General features: G+C 40.3%; 1 protein-coding gene across 2 annotated transcripts in view; it reads left to right on the top strand.

Annotated features, from left to right (window-relative positions):
• The window catches only part of IGF2BP2 (insulin like growth factor 2 mRNA binding protein 2), a 159,088-nt gene that overhangs the window by 118,534 nt on the left and 14,728 nt on the right, over positions 1 to 25,826 (top strand). Inside the window, exons 5-10 of one of the 2 annotated variants that reach the window (XM_004278454.3) lie at positions 2,422 to 2,485; positions 4,494 to 4,766; positions 6,797 to 6,931; positions 14,212 to 14,334; positions 14,677 to 14,812; positions 17,618 to 17,746. In XM_004278454.3, coding sequence (XP_004278502.1) covers positions 2,422 to 2,485; positions 4,494 to 4,766; positions 6,797 to 6,931; positions 14,212 to 14,334; positions 14,677 to 14,812; positions 17,618 to 17,746 — 860 coding nt within the window. The remainder of the gene's footprint in view (positions 1 to 2,421; positions 2,486 to 4,493; positions 4,767 to 6,796; positions 6,932 to 14,211; positions 14,335 to 14,676; positions 14,813 to 17,617; positions 17,747 to 25,826) is intronic. The other variant, XM_004278455.3, reaches the window with a different exon arrangement.

Here is a 25,826-nt window from a genome sequence, read left to right as displayed (position 1 = left end):
TGACCTTCCAGACATGAACCTGTAGAAGTTACTAACTAAGACCATGTTATTAAACTTAGGACAGTGCCATGCAAGGAAGAAATACTCCAGGTCCCTGGGGGCAGTTCACAGCTCCAATGGCACCTGTGTCCTGAGAGCACCCAGTTTCTAGCTGCCTCACAGCTACGGGATAGAAGTACTGGGGTGTTGTTTTGTTCTGTTTCATAGGTGATTCCTGATTCAGCAGGAAAACATTTTCAGTAGGATTTTAAGGAGAGCTTTCATGTCCAATGAAATAAAGTATTTCAGTGGAGCTCAGTTTTTCCCAGAATCACAGGTCTGATTTCCTGAAGGCAGATGTCTTTCAAGAACAAAGAATATGACTAAGGAGTAGAACAAAATCTGAGAATCTGAGACTTCTAGTGGATAGCTTTATTCGGGAGGTTCAAAGCCAGCCTTTCTCCCGTTTTGGAGTCTTCAACCTCATCTGTAGCACTACGAAGTATAGATATGAGGCCTCATAGCATTCAGTGTGTCAGCACCGAAAGAGGATGGTTGTGGGCTGCACACTGTCTATTTTGCACTATGAGGACCTCTCTGTGTACTAGAGAGAGAAACGAATACCCCCAGGCCAAGGCAAGGGCTGGGCTCAGCACCGGTGACACATAAATCTCAGTGGCAGTTCCTTCCTGAGGATTATGCCTCCCCTCCCCATAAGGGCTGCAGCTGCTTTGAAGTTATTGGATAACAGCGGTCTTTAACCTTTTTGAGAATCACATGGAAATTATAAGCCAGAAAAATCCACGTACCCACAATTTTGAATATTTGCAGGGAAGTGGGGAGGGTGAGTAAAGAATTCCTGAAGCTCTAACATGGATTCAAGATTAAGAATCCCAGGACTTCCCTGGTGGTCCAGTGGATAAGACTCCAGGCTCCCAATGCAGGGGGCCTGAGTTCGATCCGTGGTCAGGGAACTAGATCCCCCGTGCCTCAACAAAGAGCCTGCATGCAACAACGAAGATCCTGCATGCCGCAGCTAAGACCCAGCACAGCCAAATAAATAAATAAATAAATGTTTTTTAAAAAAAAGATTAAAGGGCTTCCCTGGTGGCGCAGTGGTTGAGAGTTCGCCTGCCGATGCAGGGGACCACGGGTTCGTGCCCCAGTCTGGGGAGATCCCACATGCCGCGGAGCGGCTAGGCCTGTAAGCCATGGCCACAGGGCCTGCGTGTCCGGAGCCTGTGCTCCACCACGGGAGAGGCCACAACAGTGAGAGGCCCGTGTACTGCAAAAAATAATAATAATAATAATAAAAGATTAAGGATCCCTGCACTATAGGGTTTTATTATTATTTTGAAAAGCACCTCTACTGTGGTTTTCTTGAATTATCCTCACCTTAATGTTGTTAATTCCAAGTCTCCCAATAGCTTAAATGTTTTAGTGGGGGAGGATGTGATTTAGTTATGTTTACTGGTTTTGGGGAAACCAGTATTTTTGGTTTAAGTTTACTGCTTAGATTGAGAAAGTTTTGTCTTGCTGTTTGAATTCATTTTTTATGTCTGACTTTGGAAGAAGAGGCAAGCAATTATGAATCAAGATAAAGCAACTCACAAGAGTGACCCCTTATTAACCACTCTTAGAATTTATGTGTTCTCTTCAGTCAAGTGGGTTGGAATTGTCAACTTTCTTTATTCATTGTACACAGTTACTAGATTTAACTCACACAGTCAGTCAAGGAGGTCTATCAGAGGGGAACAAAAATAGTAATAGTTCAAACTTATCCATGAATGAATTAAAATACTTTCTTATTATTTTATACATATATCCAGTTATTTTTAAATAAATGCAAATTATAACAAAACTCATAGTGGTACAATAAATTGATACAAACTTTTAGGAGAATAATCTGAAAACAATCATTAAAAAGCATTATGTTCTTTTACCAATTATTTTCTTTCTAAATTACCCTAAAAAAAATAATTCAGAAGAACACAAATCAAGTGATATTTGCAACAGTGGTGATTTTTATCAACACTAGTCAGAATAGCAAATACTGAGAATAACCCATTTGTCAACAATTAAGGAATGGTTAGGCAAAAGTCATGGCACATTTTATGAAGGCATTAAAAATGCAATTTTATGAAGGCATTAAAAATGAAAAATCCAAAGAAAATGTGCATATACATATACATGTGCAAAAGTGTTGATAAAATTAGTGAAAATTAGTTTTGAGTTGTATATACAATTGATTACAAATGTGTATATACAGTTGATTACAAATTCCTATGAATGCGCATGAATAAAGATAGAGATTCAAGTAACTCTAAGAGATAGGGCAGTGACTTTTTTTGTGCATTTTTCTCTAAATAAGTTTATTTACATTAGCCAGAGGGTGGCAGCTTTTTTTTTCCTATGACAATGTAGTTTTTGCTTCTTTCCTAGTCAACACAGACACAGAAACTGCCGTTGTCAACGTCACATATGCAACAAGAGAAGAAGCAAAAACGTAAGTGGATTTGGGCTTATTTCCCTTCAAATTTGGGCGTGGGGGGGGAGTGGAGCTTGTCTTTGAACTCCATTGAGTCCTGTATTTATAAACCTTTTCTGAAAAGATGCAGAACTTTGACACATCAGTGGAGCCCCAGGGCATTTATACCAGAGTGTCTGTTTGTTGATTGTACAGAGATTTTTATCTTGAAAAATGTTGAGCCTTGGCATCAAAACCGAGGTGGGAGCTGCATCTTGATATAGTCAGGAATAGAGGGCACCACGTCTGTGACATTGTGTCCACTAGAGTCTGCTTTGATGGCCACTAGGAGCCACTTCCACCTGGAGCTTCCTCCATGCACCATGAGGAAGAAGCCCAAGCCCACTTCTGTCCAAACTCATTGAATGGATGCTGAAACCTCATTTTCCCTCTATGAATATTAAAAGAGGGATCCACCTTAGTGACATCAGCCTAAGGGAACATTGTCATCTAGGAGTGGTTCATCAAAGAGCACCTGGCTCAGGTTCTTTTTCCTACTCACATTCACCTCCTAATCCCACTCATGGCTACATTTCTTCAGTGTTGGTTAATTGTGAGCTTGGCTGTTAACACACATGGGACTGAATTTTTTTAAAAAACAACAACAACAAAAACAAGTTCCTTTTTGTAGAGGGTCCATGAAGTGCCTGTCAGGTCATTGTAACTAGAATTATGGTCACATGTGGCATAACATCTGTATTGGTTACATGTCCCAGGATTATACTTTTATTTCTTTTTCAAGGTTGCCACACCCATGAATACATGGTTAACCCATTCTCATACCACTGGTTTTCAAAATGTTAATGTTGCATTGAAAAAGGCAGTAGTCATTTGCTGTTGACTTTCGCACACGTATGTAAGCAGGATACATATACCAACAACTGAACCTTTACAGTTCTTGTCCATCTGCTACTTAGGTAGGCCCTCTGTACATGACATTACTTTGTTGCTTTTATTGAATTCAAAAAGTGCTGCTTTGTAATAAATTCGTAAACCCTAAACAATAACCTTGTAGAAGAGGGTTCATTTTTTCACATGCTGCCAAAGACACGTGAAAAAATGGTTGCACTTCATGTATAGTTTTTAAGATGCAACAGTGGGATTTATCAAATTGATAAGTCTTTTAAAATCATAATACTTTGTACTTCTGAGGATTCAAGGAAACAAGTGCTCTCTTAACTGCTATGGGATAGTACATGTTGAAACCTTTCCAGAAGGATACTGAGCAATAATGACTTAAAATGTTAGAATTCTGCCTACTCTCTGACCCAGCAATTCCATTAGGAATTTGTCGTCCTGTTTGCAAAGTTGTAGTTGCAAAGATGCCCATGACAATACTGTATGCAGTAGTAAAAGATTAGAAACATATATATATATATATATATAAAACAATAGCGAACCAGTTGCAAAAATGATGGCAAATCAATAGAATGTTAAACAGCCAGTAAAAACTAAATTGCAGGGTATTTAATCATTTGGAAAACTGTTTAGAGTATTAACTGTTTTTAAAGGTTATAAAGTAGTATGTGTATGGTATTAATCCATTTGTATACATAATAATATGTTTAAGAAAGCTATAGGATGGGCTAGGATGTTTTTCTTATTTGTGCTTATCTACTTCTGAATTTTCAGTAATAACTGTATTACAATTAAAATTTTTAAAAAAGGACAATTTTATGCCAATATTTTACAAAGAGTTTTTGATGATGGGGATACAGCCTTGAGTGGTGAAAAAAAGCAGACTGGCACATTGTATATCAGGTCTGACCAGGCCTGCACGTTGTAATTACGTGTTTAATTTGTTAACCACAAGCCCTGAGGGAGCAGAGACGGCACATGTCTTGCTCACCGCTGCATCCTTAGTGCCGAGGACGGCACTCACGTAGGCAACTAGTAAAGGAGAGTGAATGAACCGGTCCATTGACCCTGGCGGGTCTTCTCCAACACTGTTCTCTAACAAAGCTCACTTGCCCCTGCTGCATTTCAGAGCCATCGAGAAGCTAAGCGGGCATCAGTTTGAGAACTACTCCTTCAAGATTTCCTACATCCCGGATGAAGAGGTGAGCTCCCCTTCGCCCCCTCAGCGAGCCCAGCGTGGGGACCACTCTTCCCGGGAGCAAGGCCATGCCCCTGGGGGCTCTTCTCAGGCCAGACAGATTGATTTCCCGCTGCGGATCCTGGTCCCCACCCAGTTTGTTGGTGCCATCATCGGAAAGGAGGGCTTGACCATAAAGAACATCACTAAGCAGACCCAGTCCCGGTACGTGCCTCCGGGGCTTCCTTTGCTTCCTTCTGAGGGGTCCCCTGAGTGCTGGTGGGTCCCGGCCATTCCCAGGTTGCTATTGCTTGCATCAGCAGCGGGGGGCTGTGCTGTATGGGACTATGGCTTCTTTAAATGGAACTACTAACAGACTAACACAAAGCCCAGGGGCTTTAATGAGCTTTCATGCCAGTGACCTAAAGGTCATACCCTGAAACACTAATAGTTCATAAACAAGGTACTAATGACCTCACAGTCAAGAATTGTTCTCATAAGCTATCTGATACCTGTGAATACATCTACATGTTTTTAAAACAACAGAGGTATGGGGCTGAACTTTACGGGACCCTAGAACCCGCGTATCTTAGCTCTTGCCTCCTCTCCTGCGTCAGAGCCCTGGGTGGTAGTCATTCTTTGAGACCACCTAGAGAGTCTCGCAAATAGCTACATAAAGGAAATGGGTGAGTCACTGTTACATTGAGCAATAAATAAAGTACATTAGTCTTATGTTTAGTTTTCTGTTTAAGGAGACTGAATTGGTAGTAGGAGTTGTAGTGGATAAAGTGACTTGTGAGGTTGCTGAGTTTTGTGTGTTCATAAGACCACAGCATGATGTAATGAACAAAGCACAGGTCTTGAAAACAAAGACCCTTGTTCAAGTTTTACCACTTAATAGCTATATGATCTTAGAAAAAATGTTCAGGTCTCTGAGCACCAATTGCTTCTTCTGTAAGCCAGGAGTATTGTGAGAATTAGGACAGTCAGGCAGATTGAAGGAAATTACAAAGCACTTAAATTACAAAGCACCAAATTACTGACAAATATTTGTTATTTACATGCCTAGTGCATTTTATTCAGGATATTGAGTGTCTTGTAACCTGAAAGAGAAAATACTGTTTTCTGCAAAGTGAATGAGTTACTTCCAAATAATGGACACTTATATGAGTCCCAGAGTTTAAAATCATAGGAGTGAAATGATGAGATAGTACAGGGGGCAAATACTATGTGGTGTTCCCTTTATTTTAAAATCAGTCCCCTTTTTTCCCAAGTTTTCTTCACTGAGAAAGTGATTTTTATTTGTATGTCTTTTTGTTCCAAAGATTATTTAAAGTGGCTTTATAAATGCAGCAAGGTTAGGGACTTCCCTGGCGGTCCAGTGGTTAAGACTCCACGCTTCCATTGCAGGGGGCGCTGGGTTCAATCCCTGGTAGGGGAACTAAGATCCCGCATGCCGCGCAGTGTGTCCAAAAAATAAAGTAACTAAAAAAAAATCATTTAAAAAAATGCAGCAAGTTTAAATACAAGTGAGTTAGTTCTCAAAGTGTGTGCCCATTTTTTTAGAAATAGGCCAGAGACTTGGATTTGGGCTTTCTGACAGCCAGAGTAAAAAAGGATACAATCAATTATGTGATTTTGAAAGTTAAAAACAAATAGAGCCACAAGTACCCAAAGAAGTCTGATAAAGTCATCAAGCTTTTGAGCCATTAGTTTTTAAGAGCCTGGAAGAAGGCAGGCTGCCGGTGGCAAGGAAACCAAAAACTTAGGCAGAGAAAGGGCATGCCTCTGTTTTCTGTCCATACTCAGATACGTAAAGCTTGCTTGAATTTGGTGGAGTTGGATTAACATATGGCTTTTAAAAGCTGCAATCAGTTCAGAGACCGGCACTGTGCCAACGTGCAGTATTATCCCGCTCACTTTACTCTTCACTTCTAAGATCATTGGAAAGACTACACAACATACTTCATTGACCAAACTGGCTTCATTACCACGTTGCCTTGGTGCCTTTGCCCAGTGGCACTCCTGTAAGAAAGATTCCCTTCTCAGTGGAGCTGCCGAGAATTTGGGTTTGGCACAAGACCCCCTGCACTGCTTGCCGCCTTCTTGGAGAATGGCATTGGTTGCAAACGTGCTCATGACACTTCCTGGTCTGTCTGTGTCCTTGCTGTACATTGGCCAGTGCGACGCATTCTTGGGACTAGGATCCAGTCCCAGATGACGCTGTGCTATGGCTCCTGATTCTTTTCCTGCAGGGTAGACATCCATAGAAAGGAGAACTCTGGGGCTGCAGAGAAGCCTGTCACCATCCATGCCACCCCAGAGGGAACCTCTGAAGCATGCCGCATGATTCTCGAAATCATGCAGAAAGAGGCTGATGAGACCAAACTGTAAGTTTGCATGCAATGCACAGACCACTCAGCAGAAAAAAAGATTAGGTTGTCATTCATTTAACCCAGGAAAGTTTTAAAAAGCTGTAAATCTATTTCTTAGTAAAGAGAGCAGGGGAAGGATTATTTTTCAGAAATTTGTTCCTAAAGAGAATACGGTGGGAAATAGATCTTTTATGTTTATAACATGGCTGCTTCTCTACTTGTATGTTTCTCTTGGTGAGCCTAATGCTTCCATCACTCACTGGTAATAATTATTGGTAGGAACGTATAGACCCGTGCTGTCCAGGGCCATGCAGTGATGGAAATGTTCTGTATCTGCACTGTTCAATACGATAGCCACTAGCCATGTGTTCCTGTTGAGTGCTTGAAATGTGACTAGTGCAATGGAGGAACTGAATATTTTATTTTAATCCATTCAGACTTAAATAATCGCATGTATGCTAATGGCTATCATATTGGACTGGGCAGATACAGAAAATACATTGTTGTCAAAACCATCATTTACTATGCTGGAAAAGGGGTTTGTCACCATGCTCCTAAGCCACTTGCACTCTTAAAATTGGATTATGTTTCCTTAAATAGTAGAAACTGGTATCTGAGTGGCTACTTCATTCTTCTTTGTTTTTTTCTCTCCCCCTGTCCATTTCTTTTACAAAATATTTCTTAGGATTCCTGAGTGTTGTACCAATTTGAATGACAAATACAGTTCTTAGTAACTTGTATAATTTAGTAATACAAATTTATTAATTTGTATTATAAACAAATTAATGGTAACGGAATAGGCAATATAATAAAAAAGGCTGTATGTTTGTTTGGCAAAATCCACTTACAGGCATGTGTGGCAGTTTTAATAAAGAAGCAGTGAGGGGGCTTCCCTGGTGGCACAGTGGTTGAGAGTCCGCCTGCCAAGGCAGGGGACACGGGTTCATGCCCCGGTCCGGGAAGATCCCACATGCTGTGGAGCGGCTGGGCCCGTGAGCCATGGCCGCTGAGCCTGCGCGTCCGGAGCCTGTGCTCCGCAACAGGAGCAGCCACAACAGTGAGAGGCCCACGTACCGCAAAAAAAAAAAAAAAAAAAGAAGCAGTGAGGGATGAATTGAATATAAAACTGATTTAGCAAACAATGTCAAAGAATAGTGTTCCAAAACCAAGAAGATGAAAGTAGTTCCTAAAAGAAAAACGTTGCAAATCTATTCTTAGATTTCATAAGGGACTCTAACATTTCACTTAACTAATTATTTACTATTTGGGGCTTTTGAAACCCCCCACATGCTGTGTCTTAATTTGAAGAAGCCCCTCCCTCATCTAAGTTATTGAGAATTTTATAAATGTTACCCTCCTTGGTCCTTTGAGCTAGGTGTAAGCATCTGACAATATTCTGAAGAACCAAAAAGACTGATGTATAAATTGGATTCTTAAAGTATTCGTGTAGAGCCAAGATAGAATTTGACTGTCTTTGAAATACTTTTTTTTTGAGTGCGGCACCTTGCTGAGCACTGTGCTGGGTTGAGGCTACAGCCCTGAACAAGATCCAGTTCCTTTTTTTATCCAGTGGGAGAGACATCTGCTAAACAAATAATTACACCAGTAAGTAATTAAGCACAGCTATGAGAGATGCTACAGTGGAAAACAACTGCAGGTAACTGGAGGCCCTAATCAAGGTTTTAGGGGGCAAGAAGAGATTTGAGGATTTCAGAGAAGGCCTCCCTGTGTAAGTGACATTTAAGCTGAGCTGTGAGGAAGATGAGTAGGAGGTGGAGGATGGAGGAGAATAGGGATTCTAAACTTTCTTTCTATTCATTTACCAAATATTTATTGAGTACATACTGTCTGTCAGGCACTGTTCTATGTGCCAGTGGACAAAGCTGACAAAAAAACCCTGCCCTCTGTAAGTCACATTCTAGTGGAGCTTCTTCAAACATCCATGTATTTTGAGGCAGTAGTAATGCATCTGTTCAATGCTTTTGGTCTCAAGTAACAGAAAACATAACAAGTGGCTTAAGCAATAAGAAACAATTATGATGTCACGTAATTAGAAGTCCTTATTATGTGAGAGTGACTGAAAGGTCAGTTGAATCATAGACTAAAAGGCCCATGACTTTTCTTTCTGCTTTACCTTCTTCAGGGTGTCTGATACTCCCCTGATGATGACAAGATGACTGAAGTGATTTCAGACCTTGGATCCCCACAGAAAACTATTTAAAAGTTGAAAGAGAAGGCATCCTCTCCTTGTCCCCCCCCCCCGCCCTTTTTTTTTGAACTTTTTTTATTGTAAAAAAAAACAAACAAAAAAACACCTATCATAAAATTTATCATCTTAACCATTTTTAAGGGTACAGTTCAGTAGTGTTAAGTATATTCACATTATTGTGAAACAGATCTCCAGAACTTTATCATCTTACAAAACTGAAGCTCTGTGCCTGTTAAACAACAACTCCCCTTTTCCCTCTCCCTCCAGCCTCTGGTAGCTACCATTCTATTTTCTGGTTCTGCGAATTTGACTATTTTAGAGAACTCAGATAAGTGAAATCATACAGTATTTGTCTTTTTGTGACTGGCTTATTTCACTTAACATAATGACCTCAAAATGAATTCATGTTGTAGGATTTCCTTTTTTAAGGCTGAATAATATTCCATTGTGTGTGTATACCACATTTTGTTTATTCATTTATCCATTGATGGAGATTTGGGTTGCTTCTACCTCTTGGCTATATGAATAGTGCTGTTTTGAAATATCTCTTTGAGACCCTGCTTTCAATTCTTTTGGATATATACCAAGAAGTGAGATTGCTGGATCATACAGTAGTTCTATTTCCAATTTTTTGAGGAACCTGTTTTCCATACCAGTTGCACCATTTTACAATCCCACCAGCCTTTCACAAGAGTTCAGACTTCTCCACATCCTTATCAGATATATGATTTGCAGATACTTACTTCCATTTCATAGGTTGTCTTTTCATTTTGTTGAGTGTGTCCTTTGATGCACTAAAGTTTTTAGGTTTGGTGTAGTCCCATTTGTTAATTTTGCTTTTGTCAACTGTGCTTTAGTGTTATATCCAAAAAACAGTAGCCAAGTTCACTATCGTGAAGCTTTGCTCCTTTGTTTTCTTCTAGGAAAATTGTACTTTCAGGTTTTACATTTAGGTCTTTAATCTCTTTTGAGTTAATTTTTGTATATGAAATAAGGGTCCAGCTGCATTCTTTTTTTTTTTTTTTTTTTTTTTTTTTTTGTGGTACGCGGGCCTCTCACTGTTGTGACCTCTCCCGTTGCGGAGCACAGGCTCCGGATGCTCAGGCTCAGCGGCCATGGCTCACGGGCCCAGCCGCTCTGCGGCATGTGGGATCTTCCTGGACCAGGGCACGAAGCTGTGTCCCCTGCATCGGCAGGCGGACTCTCAACCACTCCACCACCAGGGAAGCCCCCAGCTGCATTCTTTTGCAAGTTTTCCTAAGTTAATTTTCGAAGACACCGTCCTTTTCCCATGATGTAGCCTTGGCACCTTTGTCGAAGATCATTTGACCATATATGCAAGGATTTATTTCTGGGATCTCTATTCTTTCCTCTTGGTTTATTTTTCTGTCTTGATACCAGTACCATACTGTTTTGATTACCATAGCTATACAATATGTTTTGAAATCAGGAAATGTGAGTTCTTTTTCAAACTTGTTTTGATTATTCAGGGTCCCTTGAGATTCCATATGAATTTTTTTTAATAAATTTATTTACTTTATTTATTTTTGGCTGCATTGGGTCTTTGTTGCTGTGTGTGGGCTTTCTCTAGTTGTGGTGAGCGGGGGCTACTCTTCGTCACGGTGCGCAGGCTTCTCATTGCAGTGGCTTCTCTTGTTACAGAGCACAGGCTCTAGGCATGCAGGCTTCACTAGTTGTGGCACATGGGCTCAGTAGTGGTGGTACACGGGCTTAGTTGCTCCATGGCATGTGGGATCTTCCCAGACCAGGCCTCAAACCTGTGTCCCCTGCATTGGCAGGCGGATTCTTAACCACTGCACCACCAGGGAAGCCCCTCCATATAAATTTTTACAATGAGTTTTTCTGTTTCTGCAAAAGTTGCCATTGGGATTTTGATAGGGATTACATCAAATCTGTAGATTGTTTTGGGTGGTGTGGACATCTGAACAACTTTAGGTCTTCCAGTCCAGGCATCCGGGATGTCTTTCCATTGATTTCTGTCTTTAATTTCTTTCAGCGTTGTTTTATAGTTTTCAGTGTGTAAGTCTTTTACTTCTTTAATTAGGCTTATTCCTCAATACTTTATTCTTTATGATGCTATTATAAATGGAATTATTTTCTTAATTTCCTTTTCGTATTGTTCATTGTTAGTGTATAGAAACACTACTGTTCTTTGTATGTTGATTTTATATCCTACAGTGTTGCTGAATTAGTTTATTAGTTCTAACAGTTTTCTTGTGGAATCTTTGTTTTCTACATATAAGATCATATCATCTGTGAACAGAGATAATGTTACCTCTTCCTCTCCAACTTAGATGTCTTTTATTTTTTTTTCTTAGCTACTTGCTCTGGATAGGACTTCTAATAGTATGTTACATAGAAATACTGAGGGCATCTTTGTTTTGTTCCTGATCTTAGAGGAAAACCTTTCAGTTTTTCACCATTAAATATGATGTTCACTGTGGGCTTTTCACAAGTGGTCTTTATTATGTTGAGGTAGTTTCCTTCTGTTCCTAAATTGTTGGGTGTTATTAATCATGGAAAGTTGTTAAATTTTATCAAATGCTTTTTCTGTATCAATTGAGATGATCATGTGGGTTTTGTCCTTCATTCAGTTAATGTGGTATATTATATTAATTTTCATATGTTGAACCATCTTTTCATTTCAACTTAAAGGACTCCCTTTAGCATTTCTTGTAGAGCTGATCTGATAGTAATGAACTCCTTTAGCTTTTGTTTATCTGGAAAAGTATTAATTTCCCCATCATTTTCAAAGACAGTTTGCTAGATGCAGTATTCTTGGTTGATAGTTGTTTTGTTTGTTTGTTTGTTTGTGGTACGCAGGTCTCTTACTGTTGTGGCCTCTCCCGTTGCGGAGCACAGGCTCCGGACGCGCAGGCTCAGTGGCCATGGCTCACGGACCCAGCCGCTCTGCGGCATGTGGGATCTTCCCGGACCGGGGCACGAACCCGTGTCCCCTGCATCAGCAGGCGGACTCTCAACCACTGCGCCACCAGGGAAGCCTGATAGTTTTTTCTTTCAGTGCTTTGAATATGTCATCCCATTCATTTCTGGCCTGCAAAATTTCTGCTGAGAAATCCATCCATAATCTTATGGAGATTTCCTCATATGTTACTAATCACTTTGCTGCTTTCAAGATTTTCTCTTTGACTTTAGACACTTGGGTTATAATGTATCTCAATGGAATTCTCTTTTGGTTTATCCCGGTTGGATGTTCTTGGAGCTTCTTGAATCAGTATGTCCATTTGTTGTCTCAGATTTAGAAAGTTTTCTGCCTGTTTTCTTTGAATAAGCTCTCTGCACCATCTCTCTCTTCTCCTTCTGGGATTCCAATGACATGTATTTTGATCCACTTGATAATGTTCCGTAAGTCCCTTAGCCTTTCTCCACTTTATTTATTTATTTTTTTTGGCTGCGTTGGGTCTCCCTTGCAGCGTGCGGGCTTTCTCTAGTTGCGGTGAGCAGGGGCTATTCTTCATTGCGGTGCACAGGCTTCTCTTGTTGTGGAGCACGGGCTCTAGGCACGCGGGCTTCAGTAGTTGCGGCACGCGGGCTGTAGGGTGCACGGGTTTCAGTAGTTGTGGCACATAGGCACTAGAGCGCAGGCTCAGTAGTTGTGGTGCACAGGCTTAGTTGCTCCGCAGCATGTGGGATCTTCCCGGACCAGGGATCGAACCTGTGTCCCCTGCATTGGCAGGTGGATTCTTAACCACTGTGCCACCAGGGAAGTCCCTTTCTCCACTTTTTAAAAATTCTCTTTTGTTTCTTCTCCTCTCATTTGATGATTTCACATGACTGATCTTCAAGTTTGCTGATTCTGTCTTCTGCCTGATCATGTGTGCTGTTGAACCCTTTTAATGAATATTTCAGTTCAGTTATTGTATTTTTCAGTTCTGTTATTTCTGTTAGGTTTTTTAATAGTTTCTTTTTCTTTGTTGATATTCTCACTTCATTCATGCATCATCTTCCTGATTTCATTTAGTTGTCTGTGTTCTCTTTTAGGTTATTGAGTATCTTTATGATCACTATTTTAAAGTCTTTGTCAGGTAGCTCATAGATCTGCATTTCTTTAGGGTCAGTTTCTGGAGTTTTATTTTGATCCTTTGATTAGGCCATGTTTCCATTTCTTTATATGCCTTATAACTTTTTGCTGCGATTTGAGCATTTGAAAAAAAAACACCTCTCACAGTCTTTGCATACTGGCTTTGTTCAGGAGAAGATCGTCACTAATCAGTCTGGCTGGAGGTTCTAGGACCTCTCAAACCATTTCTGATCTCTTTCACCCTCTGGCTTCTGACTATGGAACTGCAGCTCTAACAGTTCACCTCTGTTTTCAGCAGCTTCCAGACTCTGGCACCAGGCTTGTCAACTCTAAGTCAGGCGAGACAGAAACCAATCACTCGGGCAGCTCCCAGGCAAGCCAGAACGTGGGAATCATGGTCCAGTTTTTTGTTTCTGTCCCAGGGGAGGATCCCTGGTATGGAGGATTTCCTCCCAGTTTCCCCTTGCTATACTGTGTAGGGGAAGGAGCATGAAAGGCATGCCAAACGCCACAAAATTTCCTACCCCTTTTACTTGAATCCCTTTTTGGTTTTATAAAAGCCTGGGTGCTGTAGCTTCTCACCTGATCTCTAGAGTTCTTAGAGAGATAGTCTAGCCTATCTTTTGTTGTCAACTTGGTGTCTCAGTGGGAGTAGGAGGGCCTGTAGCTTCCTAGTCTACCATCTGAGTGATGTCATTATCCATTGTGCCTTTTTTAAGAGCAAGGAGAACCTTCCTGAAATCACCCAACAGACTTAATTCTCATACCTAGTTGGCCAGATCTCTCTCATGGACCCATTTCCAACCAGTCACAACAAGGGAGTATAATTACCATGATTTGGCGTGTGTTAATCAGAATTCACGCACCAGAGTTAGTGAAGGACCCAGCATCTCATAAAGCCCATGGCCACTTGGTACCTGAACAGAAATGGCTTCTATTTGTAAGAAACAAGGAGGGTAATAGCTCTTGGGAGGCAACCGTTGTGTTCACCTTAAATGTTAAAATGTGGCTTGTGTCTTTTAGAGCTGAAGAGATTCCTCTGAAGATCTTGGCCCACAATGGCTTGGTTGGAAGACTGATTGGAAAAGAAGGCAGAAATTTGAAGAAAATTGAACACGAGACAGGGACCAAGATAACAATCTCATCGTAAGCCTCTTGTTCAGATTAATTGTGCCCAATAATGGAGAATTTGAGCATTTTGATATATCCAACTCGTTCATCTGCTTGAAAGTGGGAATGTAATCATAAGTGATATGGTTATATTCAACACCATCAAAACAAATACATAAATAGTTACCAGTCAAACATTTTCTACTGTGGATTTGATCTAAGTCACTACAAAGATTTGAGATAAGATGGCAGATATTCTGTGCCACAGCGTGTGGTGTCTTCTCCCTGTCTCCTCCACCAAGACTTGTTTGTGATCCTTCTGGGATTTTATTTTTCCTTTTGAAAAAAGGAAATTTCTCTCTTTTTCCTGGTGGCCAGCTTGCAGGATTTGAGCATATACAACCCTGAAAGAACCATCACTGTGAAGGGCACAGTTGAGGCCTGTGCCAATGCTGAAATAGAGATTATGAAGAAGCTGCGTGAGGCCTTTGAAAATGATATGCTGGCTGTTAATGTAAGTGCCTACTGCTTTCTTCTCCACTGGTTTTCACATGTATTTTCAGGCAGGACCCAAGCCTCTCTAAGCATAATTGCCATTCAGAAAGTGAAGAAGCACTTTAGAATAGGTATGCAGAGTTATTCATGTCTTCTTGGGGCAAGGGCATTAGAATAATCAGGAAACGAACTAGTAAATTATGATAAGTGCACTGGACAAAATAGTATGGAGTCAACGAAATCACAACTTGGAAGATTTTAAAATGAGGAATTGCTTATGATGTATTGTTAATTAAAAGAATATATAAAAGTATATATAACTAGGGTTATAATTATGTAAAATAATATGGGTCAAAATGCCTGGAAGGCTATGTATAAAAATCAAAATAGCTGGTATGTTAGAAAAGTGGGATTTTTTTCCCCTATTTTCCAATTTTAAAAGTACATACTTTAAAAATAACTTCTGATTTTCATCTCTCACTGATCTGTTCTTTTATTTTTTTAATTAATTTATTTTTAAATTTTATTTATTTTTGGCTGCATTGGGTCTTCGTTGCTGCGTGCGGGCTTTCTCTAGTTGTGGCAAGCGGGGGCTGCTCTTCGTTGTGGTGCGTGGGCTTCTCATTGTGGTGGCTTCTCTTGTTGTGGAGCCCGGGCTCTAGGCGTGCAGGCTTTAGTAGTTGTGGCACACGGGCTCAGTAGTTGCGGCACGCAGGCCCTAGGGTGCACGGGCTTCCGTAGTTGCGGCACGCGGGCTCAGTAGTTGTGGCTCACAGGCTGTAGAGCGCGGGCTCATTAGTTGTGGTGCACAGGCTTAGTTGCTCCATGGCATGTGGGATCTTCCCGGACCAGGGATCAAAGCCGTGTCCCCTGCATTGGCAGGCGGATTCTTAACCACTGCGCCACCAAGGAAGTCCCTGATGTATTTACGCCCAGTAAATGTTGTCATCCACCTCAGCTCTAATACTTCTAGCAGACTGATTTGGGTTTGTTCTTCCTGTTATTACTACTAGTTCCAACTTTTTAATGGAGAGACACCATTCTAAAGTTCATTCAGAAATCTTAAAAATATTTGTCCGTCAATCAAAGCACAAACTCAGCTCAGAGGAGTAAATTTTTTCATTTTTTATGGTAGTGATTTTTTTAACATATACAAAACAGGAAAGGATACTATGATAAGCTCTCATATGCCCATAATCCAACTTCAACAGTTACCAACTCATGGCCTGTTTTGTTTCATCTGAACCTTTATCCATATCCCCACCCACCTTGGATGACTTTGAAGAAAATCCCAGACTTTGTATATAACATTTCACAGAAGAATAAATGTTGACGAAGGACTAGGTAGGTTAAACGCAGCCCCAGTTTCCTCACTGCAGCACTTTCCACAGGACCTTCTTACTCAGGTCAGTACTCTCTCTCCCACCTCACCCCAAATCCCCCCTTAGTAGCCCTTGTCACATCATAATTACGAGGCACAACGAGGAGAAGACTTCAGTGTGAACTTCTCCCCTGTTTGTGTGTATTTGTCTGTGAAAGTATCATCCGCTGATCTCATTTTCTTCTTTGGGGATCTTGATATCTTATGATAAACAGCTCTTTCCATGAACACCTGGAAATGCTGCAAAGGGTCTGGGTGCTCCAGACATCTTCCCCTGAGCATATATATCACTTAGGTTCATTCATGTCTGGGCTAAAGTCATGCATTGATAGGTGAATAACAGAACTACTAAATCTTATACATGAATGGGATCAAGGTTAAGGATCCTAGCTCTCCTATTCCAGACATTCTAAAAGAAGACAACTTACTGGGTGACCCTAGAGCCACAGATAAGAAAAGAGAAAATGTTAGAGCTTTGCTTAGCGTTCAGGGGGCAGTGGTGGGACAGGTTGGATACAGGCCAGGGTGGGCGCTGCATCATTCCTCTGCCTCTGAAGGGGCAGCCTATGTGAGCATCCCCATATTTAAATGTGAAATTAGCAAGTGAGATGATCATGAAGCTGGCAACTAAATGGTAAAGAAGCCAAGGTTGTGAACCATTCTGAATATGGATAATGGAGTTTACATAAGTGGTATCTTAGTGAAGGGTCTGATCTTTCCCTGGATAGAGTTAGGAAAAACTATTAATCTAATATGTTTTAAACATATTCATCCAGCAAATATTTATTGAGTACTTACTATGTACCAGGCACTGAGCTCACAGCACTAAATAGGACAGTCTCTGTCTATAAGGAAACTGTGGTCTAAAAAGGGGAGAGGCAGCTACACAGGCCATTCAGATACCATGTGATGCCTGCTGTTGTAAGGAAACGTGGGCATGTTAGGAGAGCACCTTGAGCTGAGGCCTTTGGGGTGAGAGAAGGCTTCCTCGAAGAGGGGACACCTAAGCTCAGGTGAAACCCACATGACGAGTAGGATGTAGCCAGGTGAGGAGGGAGAGAAGCACATTTCTTGCAAGGTAGACAGTGTTGGGGGGGGTGTCCAGAGGAGAGAGAGGAGGACGACCGGGCAGAGTGGAGGTAAAGGGTTAGCAGGAGAGATGCTGGTGAGGTGGCCTGGGTCCCCAGGAAGAGCCTTGCTTGCTGTGTTAAGATGTGTAGACACTCTCAAGGCAGCAGAGAACCTTTGAAGGGAAGCCACAGTCAGGTTGAGGTCTGGAGAGCTCACCCCTGCAACACGGTGAGGAAGAGGCCCACGGGGCCTGGGCGGAGCTGATTCATTAGGAGACCCTGGTGCCACCCAGGCAAGAGATGGAGGTTGACCCAGGCAAGCTGGACCTCTCAGGTCTCCTCCCCTCAACTTTTTCTCCATTTTTATTCCCAGCAACAAGCCAGTCTGATCCCGGGGTTGAACCTCAGCGCACTTGGCATCTTTTCAACAGGACTGTCCATGCTGCCTCCGCCAGCAGGGCCCCGAGGAGCTCCCCCCGGTCCCCCCTACCACCCTTTCACTGTAAGTAGCTCAGTTCTCAGGGGTTTGCTCATACGCTCCTCCAGGCAGCAGCATTTCTCTGCCATGTTGAATCAGAGCCAGAGCCTTCATTTGGAGGCTGTGCTCATAAGGGATTGTAGAATGAATTCAACAGTTCTTAGGACTTCTTCCTAATGGACAGATTAATGTTACTAAACCATCTTCTAAGTATGTGCTCTTAAACATATAGTATATGTCATATCTGGGAAGGAAAGAGACTACTAGCAAATTCATTAGCTAGAAGCCTACTCATTGTAAAAAAAGGATTTGTTAGCTCAAATCAGAACCTTCATGAGTGTTGTTCACCTACTAAAATATTAGGGTACCTGGATGACTCATGTATAAAATTCCCACCTGTGTCTATGACTCAAATTCATTATATTCTATTAATAGGCAGTTTTAAAAAGAAAATAACACAGTGTCTAGATTTCTAAACACTTAGCACAATGCCTGGCATTTAGTAGATTCTCAGTAAGTATTTATTGTTTGAATCATAATTAATAGTGGCAGAAGAAATGTGAACTTTCTGCGTTTTCTGCTTGTTCGCATTCTCAAGCATCATCAGGATCAACAGATTACCAAATTAGGGCTCAGGGTACTTCACAGCTTTTTTTTTTTCATTCCTAATTCTTCTCCACACATACTACTTATTTTTTAAGCAAACTAATTTTCTCCCAGTGTTTATACTGTTTAAATGGGAAGAATCAGGTTGGAGAACATTAGCTTAACCACTTCTTTCTTTTGAGAGGTGGTCTCTGGTGTGTAGTAGGCATTGCAGTGTCGGAATTCCTAGTAACTCTTTGGGTCTCTGTAGAGAGGTAGGATGAACCCACTGTGCTGTTTTGTCAACAAAATACAGACATGAACTTGCACCCACCTCCTTAGTCACAAAAACATACACATTCTGTCATCTTGTTTATATACAGCTCTTCTGAGTCATTTTTAAATCTCCATACCGTAGCGTTATATACATTTTCCCTTAAACTAAAGGATAGGGTCCAATATTGAGCTGTGTGTGTGTGTGTTAGAGGGAGCTGGGAATATGGCAGGAGGGAAATGGCAGCTGTTATAGTCATGTAGCTGCTCTAAGGAGGGAGAACAGCTATGAGAGGTGCATGTCCCCGTATCTTTGCTGAGATTTGAGAATGACCGAGCCCAGTACAATGAACTGGCATTTAGACACATCTCATTTCTTGGGAGAAAGACTGTACATACTGCTCCACAGAAGATAACTTCAGAAGCCTCTCAACCTAAGTAACGTAAATGGTGGGAGAAAAAAGATATAATACAATAGACCACTTCTAAAATTGATAATCTAAAAGAGAGGTCAGCAAACGACAGCCTGAGGCAGCCCACCACTTATTTTTGTAAATAAATACATCTGTGAATGTTTATTTACGTACTGTCTGTTTGCTTTCCTGCTGTGATGGCAGAGTTGAGTAGATGCGGTAGAGACCCTGAGGTATGCAAAGCCTAAAATACGTATTTGGCTCTTTACAGAAAATTTTGCAGACCCCTGAACTAAAACAAAAAGAGAACTTTTTATATGATAGCAGCATATTTTCTAAACTTGAAAATAGGTTTTGCCATTTTGAAAGCTTCCTTCACATCTGAGATTTTTTACTGAAATAGTAGAATAATGATTTTACTAAAATAGTTTCTGTTCTTTATAAAATAGATTTTAAATAAAATTTCTTCTTTAAGCTAAAAGCCATGTAGTTCTGATCTTGAGCCCATAGGTCAAGATTAGATTCTAACCCAAAGCACACAGTTGCCCCAAATCTGCAACAGTACATCTCCTGCAGACCTCTCTCTCTGACAGCTGCAGAACTCGGGGCAGGCATGGAGGTGGCCATCGCCACCCACCTGTGCAGAATCTAGAACCTGTACTGCAGGATTGAGGGCTTCCCTAGTGGGCCCAGGCCTCCTGAGAAGGACAGGGTAGGATGGGGTGGTGGGGATACTTCAAATACTTATAAAATATTATTGCTTTCTTGTCACAAAGGCATTCAGATTTCAAGGAACTAGGTTATTTCCTGGTTGCTTTTGTGCATCACAAAACTCTAGCGCTTTTGCTCTTAGCATCCAAAGGTCAGGAAGTCTGTGCACCTCTTTGCAGCTGGCTCACACATGCAAAATTGGTCTCTCAACTCTGGAAGCTTTTAATATATGTGTGTATGTATGAAAATTACCATTATCATTTTCTGGTTATAAAAGTAATATGTGCAAAGTATTTAAGAAGCAAATAATACAAGTGCAGGTTTTTTCTTAATCTAGAAATAATCAGTGTTTCTATGTATATGTGTGGGTATATATACAATTTATATATACATGTATAATGTATTAAATATATAGGTGATGTGTGTGTGTGTGTGTGTGTGTGTGTGTGTGTGTGTATTCCAAATTTTCACTCTACAGTGGAAATCCTTGTATATATATCTTGGTTCTTTTATCCAGCTATTTTCTCAATAAATTCCTGGAAATAGAATTGCGGAGCCAAAGAATGTATAAATTTTATATGTAACTATAAAAAATATAAATATTGATAAATGATAAATTTTGATACATAAAGAATATACTACTTTTCCCTCCTATCTGGTATGTGACAGAGAGGTGTTTTTTTCCTCCTATACTCACTACCAATGTAATTATTCCTTGCAATCTGATACTTTAAAGGGTGCTATTATGAGATTTAACACTGGGGCTTATTGGCCATTTTTTTCCCTCTCTAATGAATTGTCTTTTTGTATCCCATGCCCATCAGTCTATTAAGAGGCAGTATAGATTCTGGAGTCAGGCTGCCTGTATTTGAATCTCTGCACTATATCACTTGTTATTTTTAACAAAGTTGGGCAAGTGACTTAACCTCTTTGTGTCTCCATGTCCCTGTCTATAAGATGGGGGTAATAATAGTACACATATCATGGGGTTGTTAAATAAGTAAAAACCTGCACACAGTAATTGCTATGTAAATCTTAGCTGCTATTGTCATTTACCGCCATCTTTTTCTTAATGATTTGTAACAGCTAATTACATATTAAAGCTGTTAACCATTTGTCATGTTGTAAATATCTTCCACCAGCTTGTCATTTCTTTTTGCTTTATTTGTGATGTCTTGTGCCATAGTAAATTCTTTTTTTGGCTTCTTTAATTTTTTTACCTTTTTTTTCTTCTTTTTAAAATTAATTTTTATTAGAGTATAGTTGCTTTACAATGTTATATGAGTTTCTGCTGTGCAGCAAAGTGAATCAGTTATACATATACATATATCCACTCTTTTTTAGATTTCCTTCCCGTTTAGGTCACAACAGAGCATTGAGTAGAGTTCCCTGTGCTATACACTAGGTTCTCATTATTTATCTATTTTATGCATAGTAGTGTTATATGTCAGTCCCAATCTCCCTCTTCCTCCCACTTCCCCTTCCCCCCTTGGTAACCATAAGTTTGTTCTCTACATCTGTGACTCTATTTCTGCTTCACAGATAAGTTCACCTGTACCATTTTTTTATATTCCACATATAAGCGATAATTTGATTTTCTCTTTCTGACTTCCTTCACTCTGTATGACAATCTCTAGGTCCATCCACATCTCTGCAAATTGTGCCATAGTAATTTAAAGTAGATATTTTTTGAACAATCGAACTATGCTGTGTGAAGTAAATAGTAAACGTTTCCCTTCGGTCTTCCTTCTCTTACCCAAATTTCACCCAGCAAACACTCCCCAGAAGTATAGCACTATTATGTTTTAAAATATGTTTTATGAGCGTATATAATCCTATAATCATATTATTCCAAACAAATGGAATCATGCCACACACAATGAATTACTGTGTTTTTTATTTGTTTGTTTCCATTTTTTACTTACTGTGGGCATTCTTTCCATATTTAGAACTAATTCTCTTTGATGGCTACATAGTATTCCATTGTATGAAATTTACTATAATTTTTCTACTGAGCATACTATTTTTCTACATTTGGGTTATCTCTAGGCTTTCTCTCCTACAAATAGTTTCAAAATGAATATCCTTATACATAAATGTGTGAATATATCTAAAAGTAAATTCTAAGACTGCAATTATTACATCAAAGGGGAATGTATTTTAAATTTTCACATTTCCCTTCAGCAGAATTTATGCAGAAATTTTAAGAATTAAGATAGTTAAATCAATGATGTTTTCCTTTATGGACTTCTGGCCTTTGTTGTTATGCTAAGAAAAAGCCTTCTGCCATCTAAGACTATAAAATATTCTCCCAAGTTTTCTTACAGTAATTTTGAGTTGTTGCTTCTGGGGGATCATAGTTTATTATTCACAGGGAATTTATCTTAACTTGTACTTTGAGATAGGGATCTAACGTTATTTTTTTTCCAAATAGATAGCCAGTTTTCCGAAAGTCACTTACTGAGAAATGCACCATTTCATCACTCAATTTGAAATGGCAGCTTTGTTGTTCGCTTAATTCCCACTGAGTCATATTCCTGGGCTCTATTCTGTTCCATTCATCTTTTTGTCTACACTGCAGTTACTATAGTTTTATAGCGTCTTTGACAGTTTCAACAATCTTTTTTTTCCTCAAAGGTTGAATTGGAAAGATGGTCAACTTTATACTATACTTGGGAAAATTAATATGTAGGAATTTTCTGTTCCTTGAAGATTTGATACAATCCATCCATAAAAATTCTGGGCCTAGTACCTTTTGTTTGGAGAAAGATTGATCATTTATAACCTTTTCAATTTCTTATATTTTCCTATGAAAGTATTCATCTCTCTTTTCATACTTAGTGACACAAAGCTGTGCAGAGCAAACTGTTGCCTTTTAAAGCTGCGAACTTGTGAATATCTCTCTCTTTTAATTCCTAACATCATATATTTCCGTTCTCTTCTTTTTCTTAATCAAATTTACTAGGGATTTTTCTTTTAATTTTTAAGTAGTTAAGGGTTTCTTTTTTGTTATCCTATAATTGTTTCCTGTACATTTTGTACTCAAAGAATGTTATTGGAACATCTCTGATTTTTGTGGTCTTGCTCATGCATGATCAAATTTTGGAAATCATGGGCACTTGGAAAGATGTATCTTCTCTGATGGACTCAAAGTTGTGTATATGGCTGTAAAATCAAGCTTTTAATTGGTGTCTTGTATCCTCTATTTTATTATTTTTATCTCTATGACTTACTACATTTTGAGAGCAGTTTACTGTTCTCCCACTATGATTATGATTTTTCAAATTCTTTATTTCTAACAGATTTTTGTTTAATGTATTTTTATTATATTACTCTATAAATAACCTGGAATTTTAGTACAAATTATTAAATTTTCTTTCTAAGTCAATACACAGTCTCATATTTCACAGTTATTTAGAATTAACTAAACTTTTCTTACTGGTTTCTCTGCTCACTACAGATGGTTTCTTGAATTCCATATCCTCTTATTTTTTGAGTTATTTGTTTTCGTTTCTTTGTTTTTCTGGAGTAGTTCCTCAAACAACTTTTTTTTCAGGAATAATTATGTAAGTAGTATAATTTCTAAGCTTTTCTATACCTGAAAATGCCTCCCCCCGCCCCACTTCACATGTGAATGAAAGTTCAACTAGGTATCTAAAAATTCTAGGGTCTTAGTTCCTTTAGAACTTTGAAAACATTGTTGCTACCAGTCTGATTTCTCTTTCTTTATAGTAGGTAACTTTTTTTTTCTTTTGTCTAAGTTTTTTGCCTTTTGTAGTATTTTACTGACACCCTTGGAAATCAGAAATCTGACTGTGAGCCCTTTAATCTGAACATTGAAGTTTTTCATTGGTTCAGGAAAACCTTCTGCGTCTGTAATTAATTTTAGCATTGCCCCTCTTCCCTCCACTCCATTTCCTCCTGGAGTTTCCACTTTATGGAGAGAGAGTAGATCTTCCCACTCTACTCGTCATGTCTGAGTCCTTCCTCTTGTTTTGCGTGAGTTAATCTTCTTGTGCACTGATTGGCTTTTCAAGAGTGTCCATGCTGCTATTTGTATGACTTTTATTGAGTTTTTACTCCACAAGTCATGTTTTTAATTTCTAAGATCGATCTAGTTCTCTGATTGGCTTCCCTCATAGCAGTCTACTCACATATTAAAGCACTGCCCTCTTGAATCTCACTGAGAAATAAAGCAGACTTTTTAGAAAAGCTCTCCCTCTTTCCTGAATTAGTTCACTGAGGTCATTTTCTTGCCTTGCTCAGCTTTGCTCCCCTCTTTCATGCTGCTGATTCACTGTATATGTCCAGTGAGTTTTAATTGTCCATTCATGTACTTAAACTCAGCAGAGGGCATATTAGAATCCTTAGGGGAGGCTTATCATAACTACACCATGGGCCCCACCTGAACTAATAAATTTGGAATGTTCCAGAGGAGGGCAGTGTTGGGTTAAGATCTTGGGACACAGAGTCAGACACAGAGATCTGTGCCCAAACCTTGGCTCCACCTCTTGCTAGCTTACCAATTCCTGGTCCCCCTCAGCTTCTGAGGTGGTCCTCTGAGAGCTCACAGGGGTGATAGGCAGGGGCTGGAAGGAGGCACTGGACAAGCTGGGATAGAATGGTGCACCTTCTGAATCTTGAATAGCTCTGCCCATGACTCTGACCAATTCCACTCCTTTCCTCCCATGTCCGTATCCCTGGTTCCCAGGGAGAGCACCTGCCGTCTTTATAACAGAACTCTGTCATCACACTACAGCTAGTTATATTTTTGAACCTAATTTGTATGCCTGACCCTTGCCCTCTTTACTACCCCTTCAACACCCCTCTCTCTTTCTGCTCCCTGATTTTTTCATGATTCAGAATATCACCTAAATGATACATCAGATGGTGATACACAACAGCTAGGAACTGAGGACCCTGCAGTTCTTCCAGAAAAAGCAGGGCCAACTTAAAATTGAATTCCATTCTAAATGTTCATGAGTATGTTTGATACATACGCCTCTGCTACCCCCAGCGTAGTCAAGCACAGAGGAAACGCAGACACTAGTTGCCCTCAAACGGAATTTGAAATGAACCAGTGGATAATAGCGACCCCCTGCACCCTTGCTGCCTCTCTTTTTGGGGGAGCATACCTGGCAGGGGCACCTTCACCATAACCTCTTCTCCCCCCTCCATACCCCAAATCATAATTCTTTTGAAACACTCAAAAGTAAAGTAGCTTCTCCCTCATAAAATAGCTGGGGATCCTCAAACTGAGACAGTAAAAGCCCAATTGCCATTTTAGGGTTGTGGTTCCGTCCCGCCCACCCCACTCTGGGGCCCCAGTTTGTCAGCTGGCTACACCCTGCTTTCCCATTAAAGAGAACATTTATTTAAGTCATAACAGGTTACTTTTTGGTCATTATGACTAAGCTTCTTTTCCAGTTGAGGTTGTGGACTCCATGTAAGCATGGGGGTGGGGGGAATGGAAAGTGTGCTCTGATAAGTGATAAATAAGTACGCATTTAACACTCAGTAGTTCAAGCCATACGGTGCCTGATGATGGATTCTCCATTCCTTTGACCTCATTGAATGCCACGTAACATCCTTCAGGGGCATCCATTGTACTTTGGGTCAAATCCACGTCCAAATCAAGGCCCACAGAGCCCTCCCTGCGTGATCTCACACTACCTGCCTCCCCATGCCATCAGGCTGTTCTGTCAGTTGCTTTCACCATACTGGCCTCTTTTCTGTTTTCCAAACAGACCAACCCCTTTCCTAGCTCTGCACCTCTCAGAACCCTGCTTAGAATGTCTCTTCCCTAGTGCCTTGCATGGGGCTCCATCTCCTCCGTGGGCCCCAACTCAGAGGTCACCTCCTCCAAGAGGCTTCCCAGACCCTCCAGCTGAAGTTGCCATCCCACTCATCTCGGCAGCTACCCATCCTCATAGCCTCCTGTTCCTTTCTTTCACATGCTTGTCTGCCTCTCCAGTAGAAGCTAAGTTCTGTGGTGGCAGTGACCTTTTTTGTCTCAATACTGTGTCCCCAGCACCTAGAGCAGTGCTTTGCTCAAATATTTTTTGGATGAATGAGTAAACAATTGAATGAACTCCCACAACAGTATTGTAAGCTCTGGATAT

This window comes from Orcinus orca, chromosome 5 (assembly GCF_937001465.1).
Source record: "Orcinus orca chromosome 5, mOrcOrc1.1, whole genome shotgun sequence".
Lineage (NCBI taxonomy): Eukaryota > Metazoa > Chordata > Mammalia > Artiodactyla > Delphinidae > Orcinus > Orcinus orca.
Note: the sequence above shows the minus strand (reverse complement) of the source record. Positions and strands in the feature narration are given on the sequence as shown.